At 45.7% G+C, this 17,897-nt stretch overlaps 1 protein-coding gene across 1 annotated transcript in view; it reads right to left on the bottom strand.

The window, feature by feature from the left end:
• Positions 1–15,061, bottom strand: part of ARHGAP32 (Rho GTPase activating protein 32) — a 174,932-nt gene extending 159,871 nt beyond the window's left edge. The window contains 1 exon segment of the mRNA XM_030964892.1: positions 14,622–15,061. Coding sequence (XP_030820752.1) covers positions 14,622–14,743 — 122 coding nt within the window. The 5' untranslated portion in view covers positions 14,744–15,061.
• Positions 15,062–17,897: the final 2,836 nt, after the last annotated feature.

The following is a 17,897-nucleotide window of genomic DNA, read 5'->3' as shown; positions in this document are numbered from 1 at the left end:
GTCCTCTTGAGCATGAAATCCCACCTCCTGCTTCTCCAGTGTAAATTTCCAGGAGGGCTCTGCCATGACTGTTGAGGCTCAACAGATCCTCCTGGAATGGGAAAATTAAATGTAATCTGTAAAATAGAGATAACGTGCTCCAACCAGATGGATGAGAAAGACAAGCTGTGCAGATTTCACTGCCCAGTTTGAACATATTCTCACTCACACTCTCCTTTGCAAACCTTTATGCAAATAGCTTTTCAAGAACATTTAATCCTCCACCCTCCCAAATTACCACAGCAGCGTCGCTGTCCCCTCAGTCTGGAGCCCAGAGAGACCCCAAGGCCCTGGGCATCTGCCTGGCCCGAGCCAGGTGACATTCAGTGACATTTGAGCAGATGCTCATGTGCTCTGCAAGGCAGGAGGAGAAAGGAGATGGATCAGGTAACTGCAATTCCTTTCCATCATTCCTCCCTGGCAAACCCAACCCCTTGAAAAGCATTGTGTCTTATCTCTGCCTTTTGAATCTCACCTGGCCTGGTTCCACTGGTGTCAGTTCAGCATCTCTGCCACCACTCTGCTTCTGCACCAGGGTAATAAAAGAGGAGAGGATGCCAACAGCTCCCCTGTGCAGCAGAATAACTGTATAATTGTGTTGGCTGGAGCAGGGAACTATAAAATCAGAGGGGAGGGAAGAAAAGGGCAGCTGAAAGGTAACAGCACTAGGAATGACACTCAAAACTTTCTCCTTTGCCACCACACCCCTGACAGCCAACACAAGCTGTGAAAACTACTGAGAAAATTAACCCCTTCAAGGCAAGGGAAGCTGGGGCTTCATGACTGGCACACAGAATTATGTGTGTTAGAAGAGCTGGCAGTGAGAGATCAAGGGGGACCCTGGCCTGGTGTATCACAACCAGTTACAGTTAAAAACAGGAAGCCATGGTGAGGACAATCACAACATCTGCAACATCCTCCTGACACCTGTGTCAACATCCAGTCCCCCAGGCCCTCAGGCACAGCTCAGGGGACTTGAGGGGTTGGGATGAACAAGGACAATCCTGCTGAAAATACAACCCACTTTTCAACCCTCTTTCAAAAGACAAACAGGAATAAAATAGAATTTTTCCCTGAAGTAATTTTTCTACTTGAGCCATGCAGCTCTTCACAATTAAGTCAAAATGTTCCTGTAAAACAGCTATTTTTGTTACTCCTTCTTTAAAAATGGTGTAAATAATGCACAAGAAGACTCAGCATTGCCTTAGTCAGTGAAGTCTGGAATAAAACCCAAGAGTGCCAGCTGCTGTCTGTCCTCCATAAAAACCTTCTCTCCATAAAATGACCATGGACACTTTTAACCCATGCTGACAACCTGTTTGCACACAAATGCTGAGGAACAACATTCCCCCTCCCAGGAGCTCCTAAAACGCTGTGCTTTGGGGGAAGGAGTAGCTGGGAAGGGCTAAGGAAGCATAAGGTACATGAATTGTTTATTTTCAGTATGACTAAGGTAACACTTCATTCCAGTTGCATCACAGTAGAGGCTGCAATATTTCACTGCAACCTTCAATTGTCCTGACTCATGCTGTCAGTAATAAAATACCCTCTTGGGAAAACAAATAAATAGACAAATGATTTGGTTAAGTACCTACCAGTGAAAGCACACTGTCCATTATTTTGAAAGCATTCAAAAAGGTTGCAGGTGTGATGTGCTAGAGCAAGCGATGAAAGGATTTACAGTTTTGTCATTTTGACAAGAAAAAAAAACAAACAACAAAAAAAGAAAGTGTGGAGCAGCTTTTGAAAGCATTTGTCTCAAGCACCCAAAGGGTCGTCTGGAAAGTGAAAGCAGTGAAAGTGAAAGCATTTCTATTCCACTGGCACTTGTGCAGAGCAGCAGGACAATGAAGTGACTGGGCTATTGCCCTTCCCAAAGCAATGAGATCTTGTTGAAAGCAGCACACATTAATCTCAGCGCCCAGGGAAAGGGCACTAAACAGTGCTCTGCCAGCCTCTTACCCCCTCTCTCAGTAACCAGGATCATTTTAGAACTGACACCTGCAACAGAGACTTTCTAGTGCATAATGAGTAACTCAGCAAAAAGAGAAGGCTGTGAGAGAATGGGTAAAAATATAATGAACAAAGGAGTAAAATTACAAGATGTAATGCAGCCTCAGTGAATAGGGCAGCCTGACAGCAGAACTTCCAAAGACACCTGGTGAGGATGTGGCTTCCAGAGCCACGTAACAGGCAAGGAACCATCCTGGAAAAGCACCTGCTCCTTGCTCCCACATTACCCCCACACTGTCAGAACGCTCAGAAAAGACAGTTCCTCTTATCATCAGGGCAGGGAAAAGTCCAGTGCAACAAAAATGAGCCTGATCCCGAAATCTCCTTGCCAAAGAGGACTGGGATTTCCCCAGGCCATGATGCAGGCGTCAGAAACCTGACTGAGCCAGGAGCCGAGTCGCTCTCGGGTCATGGCAGGGCTCATTCCCTGCCAGGCTCCGCTCCCTGCTCTCCCCAGAATGGGCTGGTGGCTTCCCACAGGGATGAGACTCGGGGATCAGTGTCTCCCTCTCTGCTCCCGGGCAGCTCACAGAGTGAGCCTCTATTCCATGTGACAGCCCAAGCCACAGCTCCTTCTCTCCTCTGAGGTATTTCATTCCCAGAGACAAACGAGCTCACTTGAAATGTTCTCTGCAAACTTCCTGCAGAAATCGGGGGTGGGTTTTTAAAATAATTTTTCCTTATTTGGACAAACATTTCATAAACCATGGAGACACAAAACAGGTTGGGTTGGGAGGGAGCTTAAAGACCACCCAGTGCCAACCCCTGCCACAGACAGGAACACCTTCCACTATTCCAGGTTGCTCCAACTCCTGGCCTTGGACACTCCCAGGGATCCAGGGGCAGCCACAGCTTCCCTGGGCATCCTGTGCCAGGGCCTCAACACCCCCACAGGGAAGCATTTCCCCCCAATATCCCATTCAACCCTGCCCTCTGGCAGTGGGAAGCCATTCCCCTTTCTCCTGGCACTCCAGGATCTTCAATTTAAGTATCTCTATGCTATCTAAGCGACCTCTTCAAGCCTGCTCTGCTTTATTTTTCAAGCAGTATCTCAACAGGCAACACAACCCAGACCCAATGCCTCCCATTATGTCATGGAAAACCCACAGGAGAGAGCATGGTTAGTGAAAAAGACAAACCTTTCTGTTCCTGAATGGAGATTGATATCTTTTTGTATTCCCATTATATAATTAAAGCTTTCAACACACTTGTTTTATTGTAAATGCAGCAGTAATTAAGTATGTTCTCTAAAATAACATGATTTTATTTTCCCTTGCAAGCAGATCCAGTGCACTGCTAAAACAGAAGATTCGCTGCCACACAAAATGTGTCTGCACGTGAAGCTTCCTGTTAGACCACACTCACACCATGCCAACACTTCCCACTTTCCCAGCTCCCACAAACAGCCAGCACCGACCCTTTGCTCACAAAGCAACAGCAGGAATGGTGACAAAAAACAGGGAACCAGCCCTTTTCTCAGATCTGATGGCTGTTTTCCCCTGATATGGTGCCACACACTCATTACAGCACAGAGAGCCAGACACGGTCAATTCACTTCTGTAAGCACACTCAAGTAGCAAAAAGAATAATTTTTATGAAGTTCTGAGGCTCATGACAGTGGCAAAAGGCATCCCTTGGTGTCCTTGTTTTTCCTTCCCATTCTGTTGGCACAGAAAGTGTCAAACATCAGTGGGTGCCGTTTCTCTGATTTACTGACTATGGGGAGTATTTTAGGATAGCTGGGAAAGGGGGAATATTTGGGAAAAGATATTTGAGAGACAAGGCATCAGTAGCCTTATAAATACTTTATTCATGGCATCAGCAAAAGCAAGACTATTTCATCCCATGAGAGTACACACCTGGATATATTCTAATGTACTCATTGGCTGTTGGCTTCCTTTGAATTCCTTATTTCTCCAAAGAGAGCTGTATCCCAATTTTTAAGAAATGCACATGCAAAGGTAAAATCGAGAGTGGGCAAACAACAGTATCCAGAAGGATCTGCAGTTTCTGCTTCAATATTCCCTCTCTCTAACAGCGCTGAACACAGAAAACTTCTTCCCAAACCAGTATTTCCTGTTTGCTCCCTGTGCTGCACAGGTGACTGCTGATCAGCACTTTCAGAACCTGATGGACGATGATAAAACACCTTTACAGCCCCAGCTACTGCAGGAATCTCAACACCCTGGCCAGAGCTTCCCACACATGACTTGGCAGCCAAAGGGGCTGGAGCACAGAGAGCTCAGCAGGTGACACCTCCAAAGTCCATCCAACACCACAGCATCCATTTCATCCACAACTGCACAACTCCTTTGTAGCAGGAAGCAGCAGTCTGAGGTTATTTCCCACGAGCCCTCCTGTTCCTGCGCACCCAGACTTTGCTTTGTCCTTAGCAGGCACCAAGGAAACTTCTGTCTGCACAAGAGAGAATGGGCCAAAAACCCTTACCTTCTGTTCTTTTATGAGCCACTGGGGATTTGTCAAAAATGTTCCCTAAGCAGAGGCACATCCTGATTCAGAAAGCGACCAGGTACTAATAAAACATCCTGTGTGTGCAGCAGCAAGGGTTTTACATCTCAGTGGTGTCTGTTTCCAATGCCATATCCAATGTCTGTTCCTTGTTAGCTGTAATCAGATCCAAAATCTCATTTACAAAGTCTGCATCAGGCAGAGCAGCACCTTTTCTCCCAGTGTCACTGTGGAGTTTGTAAAACATGTTACACACTCCAAAGTCAAGGTGGTATTTCAGCTATTTCAACAGGATACACAAAAATGATAAAAAAGTACAGATCCAAGTTGCTGTCATTTCCCTGTGGGAGGCACAGAATAACTCCACAAGGCAGGGAACATTATCCCAGTGCCTCTTCCAGTACCCGAACCTCCCCCTTGACCCAGGCAGAAGGGAAGATGAGATTACCTGCTGGTCCTCTGCAAATATTTATAAAGCCCTACACAGAGCAGGAGATGCTGCCATAGAACCTCCCAAATCTGTGTGAAGCTGTACTTGAAATCCCCTCCAAAGAAAACAAGAAGTGTGTGCACATTTAACAATATGCATGCAGAAAAAATGTCCTGCTGCCTTTCAAGGAGCTGAGGAGAAATGGGGAAATATTTTTACTGCCAGACCAACCCCCAGGACTTACAAGACCTGTACAGATGTCCTTGGGACTGGCCATGACCTTGAATTATAAGCATATTAAAACAATGTTAGAATTTCTCACCATTTCACTGCAAGTCTCTCAGCACTTCATATTTTCAAAGCTCCAGTCATGGAGTCAAACGGTGATGAAATATACTCAGTTTTCATATAATTATTAAATCATCTTGTGGAGGAAATGTGAACAATATGACCCATCTTGCACATAAAAACTCAAACTGGAGAGCAAATAAAATTATAATCAAAGCACACCTTGAAAGCATCATTTTTAAAGTCAGACTTGTGATTTTCAGAAACTTGATTGATGTTTTTTAAATGCTGGAGGGGCCAGTCCTACCACAGATGAAAAGTCACTGCAAAAGGTGAGCATTTCTTTAAAATTAATCCTTGGGTGCAGAAATGAAGTGCTCAGGCTCAGGGCAGGGAGTCAGTGCTGGACCACAGGGACCCTTCGCTCCTCTCCCCCTGAGGTGGCCACGGGCCCTGGGGAGAGGAAATTCAACGGCAATGGACAAGAGGAAAAGCCAAACCCCTCCCTGGGAGATGACAGGAACATGTTTTAATCAAACAAATTCAAGGCACAAGTGCAAACTTATAAAAGGGCAGTTCACTTCACTAGAAAAATCAAACAAGTACATGAAGGAGAAATCCATACTGCTTCCACTCATGGACTTGTTTTCCATTTTGAAAGGGAAGGGGGAAGGGGGAAGGAAGGGGAGGAGGTGCAATATATGCAACTGCATTTTAGCTTTTTCACTCTACTCTTGTGTATACATGTAATTTTAGTAATTTTTAGTCCATCCCAAAGGTACTGCATTCTCCTAACAGCACTGCATGGCAGCTCTGAGACAGGCCCTCTCTTTCACCCAGCTTTATCTCATCCCTTGATCTAACAGCTGCTCCAAAAGCCAGTCAGATCTGCCAATGCAGCACTTGTGAAGGAAGAATAGAAAATGCATGATTACCTCATATCACTCCAGACACTTTTTCTCTTCTGATGCTTGGTTGTGCTATTTGCTAGGAGAATTAACCCCATTCTACACAGATATGAGGACTGAACACAAAGAAAACACATAACTGAAAATACACTGGAATTTTCTGTTGTTAATTTCTGCCATGATGGTTTTATAAAGTGTGAAGAGCAGAGTTCACAGGGTGTGAGAAGGTAAGTTTATAAGGCATGAAGAGAGTAAAATAAAAACCTGAGAAATAGTTTACCAAGTCAGCTTGAACTTTTCCCCTTTCAGTAATGTTTTCCAGCAATTTGCCATCACAGCTAGGTGGTGTTAGCACCCAAGTACATTATTTTTAACACCCTTCCTACTGCTCAAAGGAGCAGAAAGTGCTGCAGAGGCCCAGGAGGAGGTTCCCACTCCATGAACCAGCAGGGTGTACTTTCACCATTGTTCTAAAGCCACTGAAATCCGCAATGATAGAGCATTCCTCATGTGTCATTAAACCTGTCTCCACAGAACCCAGAGGAAAAGTGCGTGGTAAAATCCCTAAGTGGTACCACACTCTCTCAAAGGGCTGTGCTCCAGGAGGTAGGAGTTATTCTGAAGCACATTGGTGCTAGAGAGCACAGGGAACAGAGCCATTGATAACCCGTGGAACAGTTCATTCTGCACAAATACACTCCTGTTGGGTCTTCTGGCTGCAAATTAACCCATCCTGGCTTTCTGAACCCACACAAAACTCATCTTCACAGCAGCAGGTTTGAAGCCCTTCCCTCCTGCCCCGCAAGCCAAGCCCCCAGTGAGCCTCAGTGCCCGCAGCCAATGGAGCTCAGGGCTCTGTGCCGGCAGGGCTGGGCTGGCAGGGCTCAGCAGCAGAGCAGCCCAGCAGCAGCTGCATTCCAGCTGGCAGCCCTGCTCCTGCTGCTCCTCAGCCAGCCCCAGCAGGGCCCAGAGCTCCCAGCCCTGCCTCTGCTCTTGGGGCTCCCTGGGCCGCTCCTGCGGCAGCGCAGCCAAGCACAAATCCCACTGCTCACTGCCTGCACCACGGCTCGTCTGGAACTGACTCACAGCCTCTGTAACCTTCCTTGCTCTGACATTCCCCTGCCAAACAAGACACGAGAAATAAGGAAAATCAGAATCAAGGAGCTGAATTCAATAGTCCTGGAAGGGAAATCTTTATCTTCACAGAGTCCTGTGGCCAAGTGGCTCAGATTTTCCTTTGCCAATGGTTCCAACCTGAGCGCTGAACTAAGTAACAAATTCTCAAGGAAATAAAGCTCACTCCTGAAATTCATAAGCAGCAAAGCCAAGACCAGGATTGATGTTGTCTGCACACCCGGCAGCTGTGCAGACCCTGCAAATCCCACCATTCTTTCTAAAGGGACAGTGACAGCAGCAGCCAAGCACCCTCTGTCTACCAGCCCCAAATGGAGAGAACAGAAGAACAAATAAAAGGAGTTTTGTCTTTTGTCTGTGAATTTTGGGATTTAAAAGTGTCTTGAATACATATTTTAAATGAGCAAAGAGGTGATCCTGAGCCTAAAAAGCAAGAAAAGGGATTGGAAAAGGTCAACACGAACAGGCACCATACAAAACACAACACTGTATTCAGGGTCTTTCGGCATCTGGAATTATTTGTGAGCAGCTGCTCCTGAGAAGTTCCATGTGTGGTCAACCACTGAAAAGGGAGACTGTGCTCAAACCCAGGAACATTTGCTGGAGAAAAGCTTTTTGTGTGAATCGTGTGTCTCCAATGTTTGTTAATACTGAAGAGTGCAGAAAAGCTGTATTATTTCTGCAAATCATCAGTCCTGCACACAAGGGAAGAAGCAACATCTCTGCCAAGGTTCTACCACTCCAGAACTGAGGAAAAGCCTTTTTTGTCAACTGCAGAGACACCACGGGGAAACTGGGGGAAATTAATTAAAAATGAGGCATGGACTTTGCACAGAAAGGGCTGTAAGCTGGGCAGATATCCAGCGAGATCTAATAAACAGATTCAGGCAGGTTTCCATGAAGTATGTAACAAAACTGTTATCACCTCAACAAGGCTAAAAACACAGCATAAACAAAGCCCAGGAGTACAACATAGCTTCGGAATCAATACTTATTTGGAGTTTTGGTTCATTCTGTGCTGCTTATATACATACATAAATATACATACACACATATATATATATAAACACACGCAGGAACTGTGAGAGTTCTTCTTCATTTCGGTTCTGTTTTAAAGAAAAAGCTTCCCGTTTTGCACTCAGAGGCAATCAATCATGGATGCTTTTATAAGCAGGGTAAAATATAATTCAGGTGTCCATCTGCAGTCCTAAACCAGATCATGAAGTGTGTCATTTTAAAACAACAAACTTCAATAGAAACAGCAGACTTTTTTAGGGTGAAATTGGTAAGGAAAGCCAAGGCAAAGAGCTAAGGAAGTTTCAAGGGCCCCAGGACAACACTGTGCCTGCACACCACATGAACTGTGAGAGAAAAAGGAAGGAATTGGTATGTCTAACATGGTTTTTCCCCACAAGAACTTCACTTGTGGTGCTGGGAGCTGTCACAGCAGTTTTTCCAGTAGTGCAATTATCTCCCCATGAAACTTGCTTCCCTCTCCAGAGTCCAGCGGGAAAAAGGAGGGGGTGTTTTGTCTTTTCTTTCCAATAATGAACCCCTGGCTGGCAGCCTCAGCAGCTCCGCTGTTTCCCAAACTCATGCTGGCTCCAAGGCTGCAGATGGAAGCTCAGCTCCTCCATCATCCCAGCAACCACATCCCAACATGTCCCATAAAGAACAACTCTGGGCTTTGCCAGAGCAGACCCCACACATGAGCAGCAGAGCTCTGACACTTTCACAGCTTCCCAGCGGGATCTGAGGATCAGATATGGAAGAGGTTTGTTAATCTCATCATATTGCTCCTGCAGCAAGTGATGAGCAACTGTGGCAGTATTAAACAAACTCGTTTGTACACAAAAAACTCAACACAGCTTTGGTTAACCTTCTGGGCACAAATTTAATGGCTCTCTGCAACCACAAATACCAGGATTAAAGAACGACCATCCTCTGAAATTGATATCTGGTGTGTGTTGGCCTTGTTCCCCCGCCGTTAATAGTGAACAGAGATTCCCAGCCCATGAAAATCTAAGTGCTTTCATGTGTGCCCAGAAGCAGCTCCCCTGGTACCACACAGAGCTGCAAAAGTCCCTTTAAATGAAGCTGTCAACACTGAGCATTAGAGGAGACCCTGCAAGATGAAGACATCAGCATAGTTTCCTCTTCTTGCTCTATTTTTCACAAGCCATGCCTTGTTTCTGGCTAGCCAAGTCCTCCAGCCAGCCTGCTCTCCTCTCAGTGCTCCAAATGAGACCAATTTAACTGCAGAAAAGGCTCAGATCTGCTCCTACACTCTGGCTGCTCCCTGGGCTGACACCACCAAGAGCTGGTTTTGCAGTAGATTTTGCTTATGCAAAAGTATGTCAAGAGGAGTCACCGCCTTTATCCTCACAGGAGAGTGCGAGTATCCAACACCTGGTATCAAATTTGTTACAACACATGCCCAAGGTCAAAACCCACTCTTAGTTCACCTGTAGCAAGGGGTTTGCTGGGTGCCTGATGCCATTCAAAGTTCTACTAAAAGAAAACATGAAAATCTGGTCCTGGTCCCTCTTCCCATCACTCCAAATCATGAGATTGGCTCAGAAACCATGAAAAAAAAATGTACCAAGTAGTTAAGTGCTCTTTTTATCTACTTTTTGGCTCTCAGTTGCATGGACTTTGGGTTGTCAAAAGCTTTCTTGTTGCACATCTTTATTAGAACACAAACAGATTTTCACAGAGCCACTGTAGGCATATACACTTAAAATAGTTGGATATTTTATGTCAATGGTTTTTTAAAAAGCATGGCATGCACTGGCCCAGCACGTTTACACTCCCAAAACAGAAGCCAGCACAGTGACACTACAAAGAGATACAATGCTCATTTACAAATGACATTTATCTCATACAGCAAGCAAAGCTATTCCACTAAAGTATCAGTAAGAGCAAATGCACAGAGAACAGCAGACTGAAAAGGCTTGGAAATATTGTATTTATTATTTCTGAAAAAAGTTTGTGCGGTATCTTGTTATGTTTCACTTCTAAAAGGACAAAGCCTTCTGAAATACACAAATGAAAACAAGTGGCCAGAGAATCAAGCCAGTTTGCACAATTAAAATACTCCTTAAGGGCTGAAATCTCATCTGCCATATTCCAGTCCTGAACAAGGTTTGGAGCACTAATTTATAAACCCAGGGGGAAAACATTTTGAGAAATCTTTGACTATTCAATAGCCCTGTGAGTAGGAAAATCTATGCATAATGCACAATGAAAGGGAGAAACCCCAGCCCTCTGGTGTTCATCAGGGTCACACTCGGAACAGGGACACACGCCCGGTGATCTGGTGGAGAGTACAGCCACAAAACTGCCCCTTCTAAGGGGGTTAAATCCCACCAGGGCTGCACACTGCACTAAATCCATCTGTCAAGAGAAAGCAACCACCACCACTGGTCATGTATCAGCTCTGTGTCCAGCTCTGTTCTTATTCCAGAAAAGCCAGAGGATGCCCCAGCTAAAACTGCCCCCAGCTTGAACTGTCTGAAGCGAGAAACAAAGAGCTGAGTTAAACTCTCATCAATGCCAATGAACAAGGGCTTTCTGGTCCCTAACATTATGGGAAGTATCAGGTTTGAAGTCCTTCCCCAAGCTGGATTAACTGGAGAATTTAGACCTTTGAGGAGGCTCGGAGTGAACCTGGAGTAAGTCAGTAACCCAAGGAGCAGCAATGTTGTGTCACCTCTGGATGCTTCAGGAGTTTAGTCAGGCGTGGGACCTGCTGACGGGAGAGGCAAGGCCCAACCCTTTATAAATGCAGTAAAATCTGACACAGATGATCCAACACATCCAGCCTGCTCCTGGGCACGCCTGGCTCTGCCAGTACAGCCACTGCAACCAAGGGTGGCCTCTGCCACCACAAAGCTCCTAGGACCAGACTGAAGGAAAACTAGAACAGACCTTTTAGCAAGTACTGCACTTTTACTGCTGTTTTACCCAGGGGAAGAAGCAAACTAGATTAGATGTGAATTGCGTAAGGAGAGGCAACTGATGGAAAAGCAGGTGTTACATCACCTCCAAGGTGTCTCTGGAGGTGCTGGGATAACTAATTTCACAGTCACACTTTCAGAAGGAGTGAACATGGATGTAAGAGATGCTGGAATACAAATGGCGCCTTAAAGCAAGGTATCAAGTTCAAATTCCTCCTTCTTCTGTCATTCCCACTCTAAATCACACTGGATCTTCCCATCAGCCAAAGGAACAGCTGGCAGTGTGAAATGCACCCAGGTGCTGAGGGTTATCCTTCAGCTTCTTTCTGGATCCCCAATTCAGTCATGTTTGCATGCTCCAGAAACAGCACACACAACCTCCTCCAACAAATACACAACAGCGAGCAGCTGAGTAGCTGCACTACTCCATCCTAAGGAGCTGGATGGAATTCTAGGAATGCCCACTCCTTCTCAGCCCCTGCCATTGCATCCTATCACTATTCCCAATATTCCAAAGAACACACAAAAGGTGTATATGTGCCTGTTTTTTCTCTTTATGTGAAAAGACACTGGAGTCTACCCTGCTCTGACTCAACAGCTAAAGAGCTGCCTGCTTTGGTCTTTATCCTCAGGACTGGCAAGCACAGATCCCATCCCAGTTCTCCTGTTTTCTGTCCATCACATCCACCGTTTCAAACTCACCTTATTTCTTCTTTTCACCAGGGATTCTGTGGGGTTTTTTCCCTCTTTTCTTCAGGCTGATAACTGAATAGTAGCTGGGAATAACATATTTTTATGCAACATAGGTGAAAACTAAGGATTTCATTCCCTTTAATGACAACTATCAGAAGCAGAATATCAAAAGATTAAACTGTAGCCCCTGACACCAGAGCATGAAGTTTTCATAAAGTATCAAATAATAAGGAGAAACACGGTTCAACACAAAGGAAGATTAAACCAAAATGCTTGACAAAGCGGGATTAAATGATTATTTTTGTATTTTTGATATAAATACTGAGGATATGTCACACAGGACATTGTTACACTGGTTGTTGCAAAAAGACCTGGGGGAGCCAAGGACGTGCTCACTAACCGACTGATAAAATTGTCCCCTCCTTGCATAAGAAAAAATGTGGGTTTTTTTCCATGGAAAGCATCCCGGGGGCTGGAGCCTGGGAAAGCTGTGTGCCGGAGCTGGAGGGCACGCAGAGGTCAGGAGGACAGGCAGCTCAGCCATGAGCAGGGGACACGCTGTGACACCCAAGTCACCCCGGGCTGCCCGTGCTGAGCGCCAGTTCCGAACACCAATCCCCCAGTCTGGCTCCGAAGATATTCCCCATCCCTGGAACACACAGGGCTCTGCCCCTGCCCTCCCAACCACTGCCCTGGCACCAGCTCAGCACTGCTGCTTTCTGCCCCTCTTCCTTCCAGCCCCAAAGCCACTGTTATGGGCAGGACAAGGACTCTGCAGCCCTCCCACGTGCCACTCAGAAAAGGACGTTTTTCCTCAAGAAAATCTGCATCAGCACAGCACATTCACTTTGACATCAATAACCAGCAAACTCCCCGCACTCTAAGCATCCATCAGGAGCACTGAAGGGAGAGCAGGAAGTTAAAAATACTCCTATAATCCTGTTAAATGCAAGCTTTGCTTCCAAAAAACAATACCAATTTTATCTCTGTGCTGAAAGGGAGGACATGAGCAAGAGATCTGCATTCAGAAAGCCAACCAAAATAAGCTCATCCTTAGTTCTGTCATACTCTGGACTCTCTGCACAAATGACAAAAAAAGGGCATGTCACTGCCAGAACTAAAACCTTTTTAATCTGCAGGCCTCTTGGATGACAAGATCCATTCGGAGGAAAACTGCATAGATTTTATCAAACCGCTGCTAAACTGTCTTCAGCCAGAAACCTCATAGTGCACATACTGACATTGCCAGCTCCTCACAAATATCAAAGCTCTCATTCCCAAGGAATTCACACCAAACACAAATCCTGTAGTTCCCATTTACAAAATTCCCTCTGGTAAGCCTGTGGTTCTATCCTTGGGTAACAACATATTGCCAATATATTGCATTTTGTGCTTTCTTCATGACAAAGGAAGTCAGGGAGTGTAAAGCCTTCAGCATTAGCACACTAGACACAGTTAATTTTTAAATATAGTTTTGCTTCCAAGTAAGTGGACCCAAAATTTTGCAAATACTTTTCTCACAGTGCCCAAGTCAAACAATGAGCAGATATCCAGCAGCAGCTTTCGTAAGGATAAATATTTCAAGGAAGAAAGAAAACACAGACAAATTCAAAGAAATTTTGCCGTACTGATGTGAGCTACTCTCCTTCAGTTTCTGGCAGTGTAAGCGAAGTAGGAGGAGTCAGCATAAATTACCAAGACTTTGTTGATAATGTGTTAAACAGTGAAATAAGAATCTGCGTCTCCAGCTTCTGGCACCTTGGTTCATAAATAACTTCTGGTGTGGTAAAACTGCCTTGATCTGTAACCGAGGTAGGTGGTAACAGCAAATTTTAACTGATACTGGGTCCACAGCTCCTTCCTTTTTACCTCAGCAGTAAATATTTATTCACTTTCAGCCCTGAAGTAGAAAATCCCAAAGGAACTGCAGCAGCACCAGGCATACTTCCTATCAGGCACAGCACAAACCCGAGCCCAGGGTGAAGGAGATGATTTGCCCTGAAGATAATCAGCACTGCCTCATTCCACAAGAATTTTAACAACACACATAAGATAACCTGGCCCTCCAGAACTACTGCTCCTAAACCCATATCCCACCAACGGTTCTTAGTTCTCCATTAGAAAGGGAAAAAAATACACTCAGCAAAGAGCCCTTGTGACTATTGCTGCTTTCACACAAAGTACACACTGTGTGCTCCTCTCTGCTATGCACAGGATATAGTACATTTTTTAGTAGAAAAAATGCATTTTCTGTCATGCTGATAACCGCATTCTACACACTTTACCAGAAAATGCCTCAAGGACTGCTGTCACAAAAAGGATGGGATGCAAAATTAGACTTTGTCTGCTTTCTGCATGCTGGTGGGAGCTACACAGTGTAATGTGGCTGAAGCAGGCAATTAACCTTTCTCCATTCAAACGCTCAACCACTTAAGACACACAGTCATCTACATGAGCTAAAAAATACAGCAAATATTAAAATGAACTTTCATTTGCTAGGTGGGAACGCCACGCTTGCCTTCCTTAATCCCGCTCTACATTTTTATTAGGCATCGCCGGCTCTGACCAAGTGTGAAACAATTACATCCCTCGCAGATACGGTCTCAGCACGCCATTGATGAGGGTTAAAATAGAGGAGAAGGGAGGCTCGTCCCGGAGGAGCGTCCTGAGGGTATGGCTGGCACTGACCTGTGCGATCCATCGAGGCCGCTCCCGGCTCCGGCTCCGGCTGCGGCTCCGGCGGTGCCCGAGGCGAGCGCGGCCGAGCGGCTGCCGGGGAAGGCGGCGGCGGCGCCGGTCCCTCCCTCCATGTTGCGTGTACGGCACACAGCGAGCACAGAGCACGCAGCACACAGCACAGAGCAGAGCACACACAGCACAGCACAGCACAGCACGGAGCCGCGGCAGCAGCAGGATGGAGCTGCCGGGGGAAGGAAGGGGCAGCGGCTGGGGCAGGGGCTGCTCCCGCGCCAGCCCCGCCGCGACGCTCCGGAGCTCCGGGTTTAACCCCCCCAAAAAGGGGTGTTTATAATGGAAAAGCACAAGGCAGCTCGCGGGTCTGGGCTCCCATCCTGCCCTCCCTCAGCAGCACCGATTCATGTTTTCCTGAGGCTGCTACAGGCATTTCAGCTGTAACCCTTTCCCGGCTGCAGGAGGAAAAGGCATCTCTTGCCCTGATCACCTCCATCCCCATCCCTCGGATACACGCAGGGATGTTTTCACCTGCTCTGCATGGTCCCACCCCCAAACAACACTTAAACAAGTGACCAGTAAGGACCATACAAGCAGAAGTTATTCCCAGTTCTGCCAACTGGTTAACCTTGGATATATCACATTAATGTGTTTGCTGTTCTGCTTCCTCCTTTTGGAAAACAGGGTAATATTTACTGCATTCCCAAAGGAGACTTATAAGCCTTAATTTATTTTTCTGTTTATGCAGCCAGTTTGAAAAGAAGCTGTGTAAAAACTGCTATTACAATTTCTGGTTCATACACCAAACCAAAAATGAGAAATAATTATTACAACCCAATTTTCAGATCCCATTAAAAGACTGAAATTCTTCACCAGACCACCAATGCAGCAGTGAGGATGATGAGCTCTCCATCCAAAGCACTGAGGTCTATCAAATAAGAGGAAAGCCTGGATGATGGATGACCCTCAATCAGGGCTTGGCCATCAGCTTGTTGTGTGACCTTCATCAAGTCATTTTAATCTTTCTGTATCAGTATGGAATGCAGAGCTCTTCTCACTTCTATGAAACAGCCCAAGAATTTCTGTACTGTTATCACTTCTACTCCTGCCTGAAGCTCAAAGGTACAAGCTAGAATTTGTAGCAATGCCGGCTATTGTCCGGCCGCAGCCCATGGAAACTCCATGTGGAATCTAAAGGTTTTGCTTTCAACTTGGTAGGATGCTGAGGGTTATCACTGTACGTGAAGATTTGGAGGGGGTGAAATTCTGTATGCTTTTGGGACTCAGCAAAACACCAAGTTCAGAAAGACAAAAAGACTTCCAAAACAACACCTTTTTGTTTAAAATTCAACAGAAGATGCTGCACAACCCCAAATTATACAGAACAGTCTCTATAACAGTTATTTTTTAGTCTGTGATGGTTGGATCAGCGCTGCTTGCTAAATGCTCTATAACCAAGTGACAATAACCCCGTTCATCAGCCCTGATGCCTAAGGACACAGCCAGGCCAAGCATGAGCTCAGCGCTTACAGGAGACAGGGAAGGTTCAAGCTTGGCAAAGCTGAGCAAAGTCAAACAGGTTATACCTGTTCTGTGCCTAGAAAGCTTAATGATCCTTTCCAAATCCCTCTTTCCCAATGCTAATTTTTCTCTGTTTCACTAAAACAGACATGCAGGAATGGGACAACCTAAAGACAGAAGAACTTAATAGGAAACAACACATCCATTGAGGGGAAAAAAAACTGTTCTCATTTTGCATCAGTGGCTGCTGGGCTGCAGAAGCTGTTTAGACACCCTTCCTGCCCCTGGACCCCTCACCTGCAGCTCCCAGTGACAGAGACCAAGGGATACTGGGTGGATTCATCCCAGGGATTTTATACCTCAACTGGTGGACTTGACCTCTCTGACTTGAGTGGGGAAGCTAATTCCAATTCCAAGACAAGAGAAAATAGAAGCACACTGAGAAGTGAAGGATTTGCATGAAGTGATGGGGGACAGAGCCAGGGCAGAGGTCCCCAGTTGTCCAAGGCCCCAGAGCACCAACAAAATGAGAACACAAGGTAGGAATCTGTGGGAATTCTCCACCCAGGTGTGCTACAATAAAATACTGCACCCTAAGGTGACCACAGACAGAAGATAAACCTCTGCTTAAAAGAGTGAGACTAAAACGCAGTTCCACAGTTCCTGGTGAACAGTGTTCAATCCAAGCTGAATGAAACAGAACCCAAAGTAAAACCAAAGCTGTCACTTCAGAAAGTGATAAAGCATAAAAGCACAACAGACACTGTCCACACAGCATCTGCTACAGCTTAAGGTCTACTACCCTGCTTAGAGGAGTAGAAATAGCTGTGGGGAAAAATGAGGGAAATGTATTCACTACAGCTCCAGGAGACTCTTCCAACTACCTGGAACTTATGACAAGCAGAGAGAAGGTGCATTTCAGTGCAGGGAGACTGAGCACATGCACTACCTACACAGCCAGGTGTTCGGGGCATGGCAGAGCATTGTGCCCTGCTGCTGCTTTGTGTTTCCATGCTGAAGTCCCACCTCCAGCTCCTCCTGCCATCTCCTCTCTCCTCATCCAGGGCTACCTGTTTTCCTGCACTTCAGCTCCAAACCCACCAAGGCCAGAGCCTCTCTTGCTCTTTATCTGTACATTTTTCAGTGCAGCACAGCCTTTTGCCAAGGCCAGGGCTCAGGACTGTACAGTTAAACAGTAATAAGGATTTTGTTTCACAGCTAACTAGAATTCACCAGTTGTTAGGAACACCACTGTGCATGTCCAAGTGTCACATTTAAAAAGGTCTTTCAGATGTCTCTTAGACAACCAGGCTCAAAACTGCAATGGTTTGATGTAACTTCACAAGTTTCCTGCACATGGGCTGGGTTCTTTCTGCTGGAGGTAAGTTCTGACAGTAATGGATCATTTTTCCAATGCAGACAAGATCTCTCTCCAGTCGGCTTTGCTTTCCCTCTAGCTAGGGCTTGAATTATCACAATAACAAGTGACTCAAATGGGGGTTTGTTGCTGTTTTTTCAATTAGAAGAGCAGAGCAGAGAGGTATCACTAACTGCAAGCTCTAATTTGCTGTTAAAATAGGAATTGGCTTGGAAACATTTTATCTCTTAATCCTTGGAGTAACAGCGGGTGGCTCAGAGTCAAATACAAAACAAATCTCCAACCTGGAAAGCTGTTCTATGACACGGCTGAACCCATGACCAATTTGTTTAACTTCAGGTTGATAGAACTAACACGGATAATTTGATTACATA

Source organism: Camarhynchus parvulus, chromosome 24 (assembly GCF_901933205.1).
Source record: "Camarhynchus parvulus chromosome 24, STF_HiC, whole genome shotgun sequence".
Taxonomy (NCBI): Eukaryota; Metazoa; Chordata; class Aves; order Passeriformes; family Thraupidae; genus Camarhynchus; species Camarhynchus parvulus.
The sequence above is the reverse complement of the archived record's forward strand: the minus strand, read 5'-3'. Positions and strand labels throughout refer to the sequence as shown.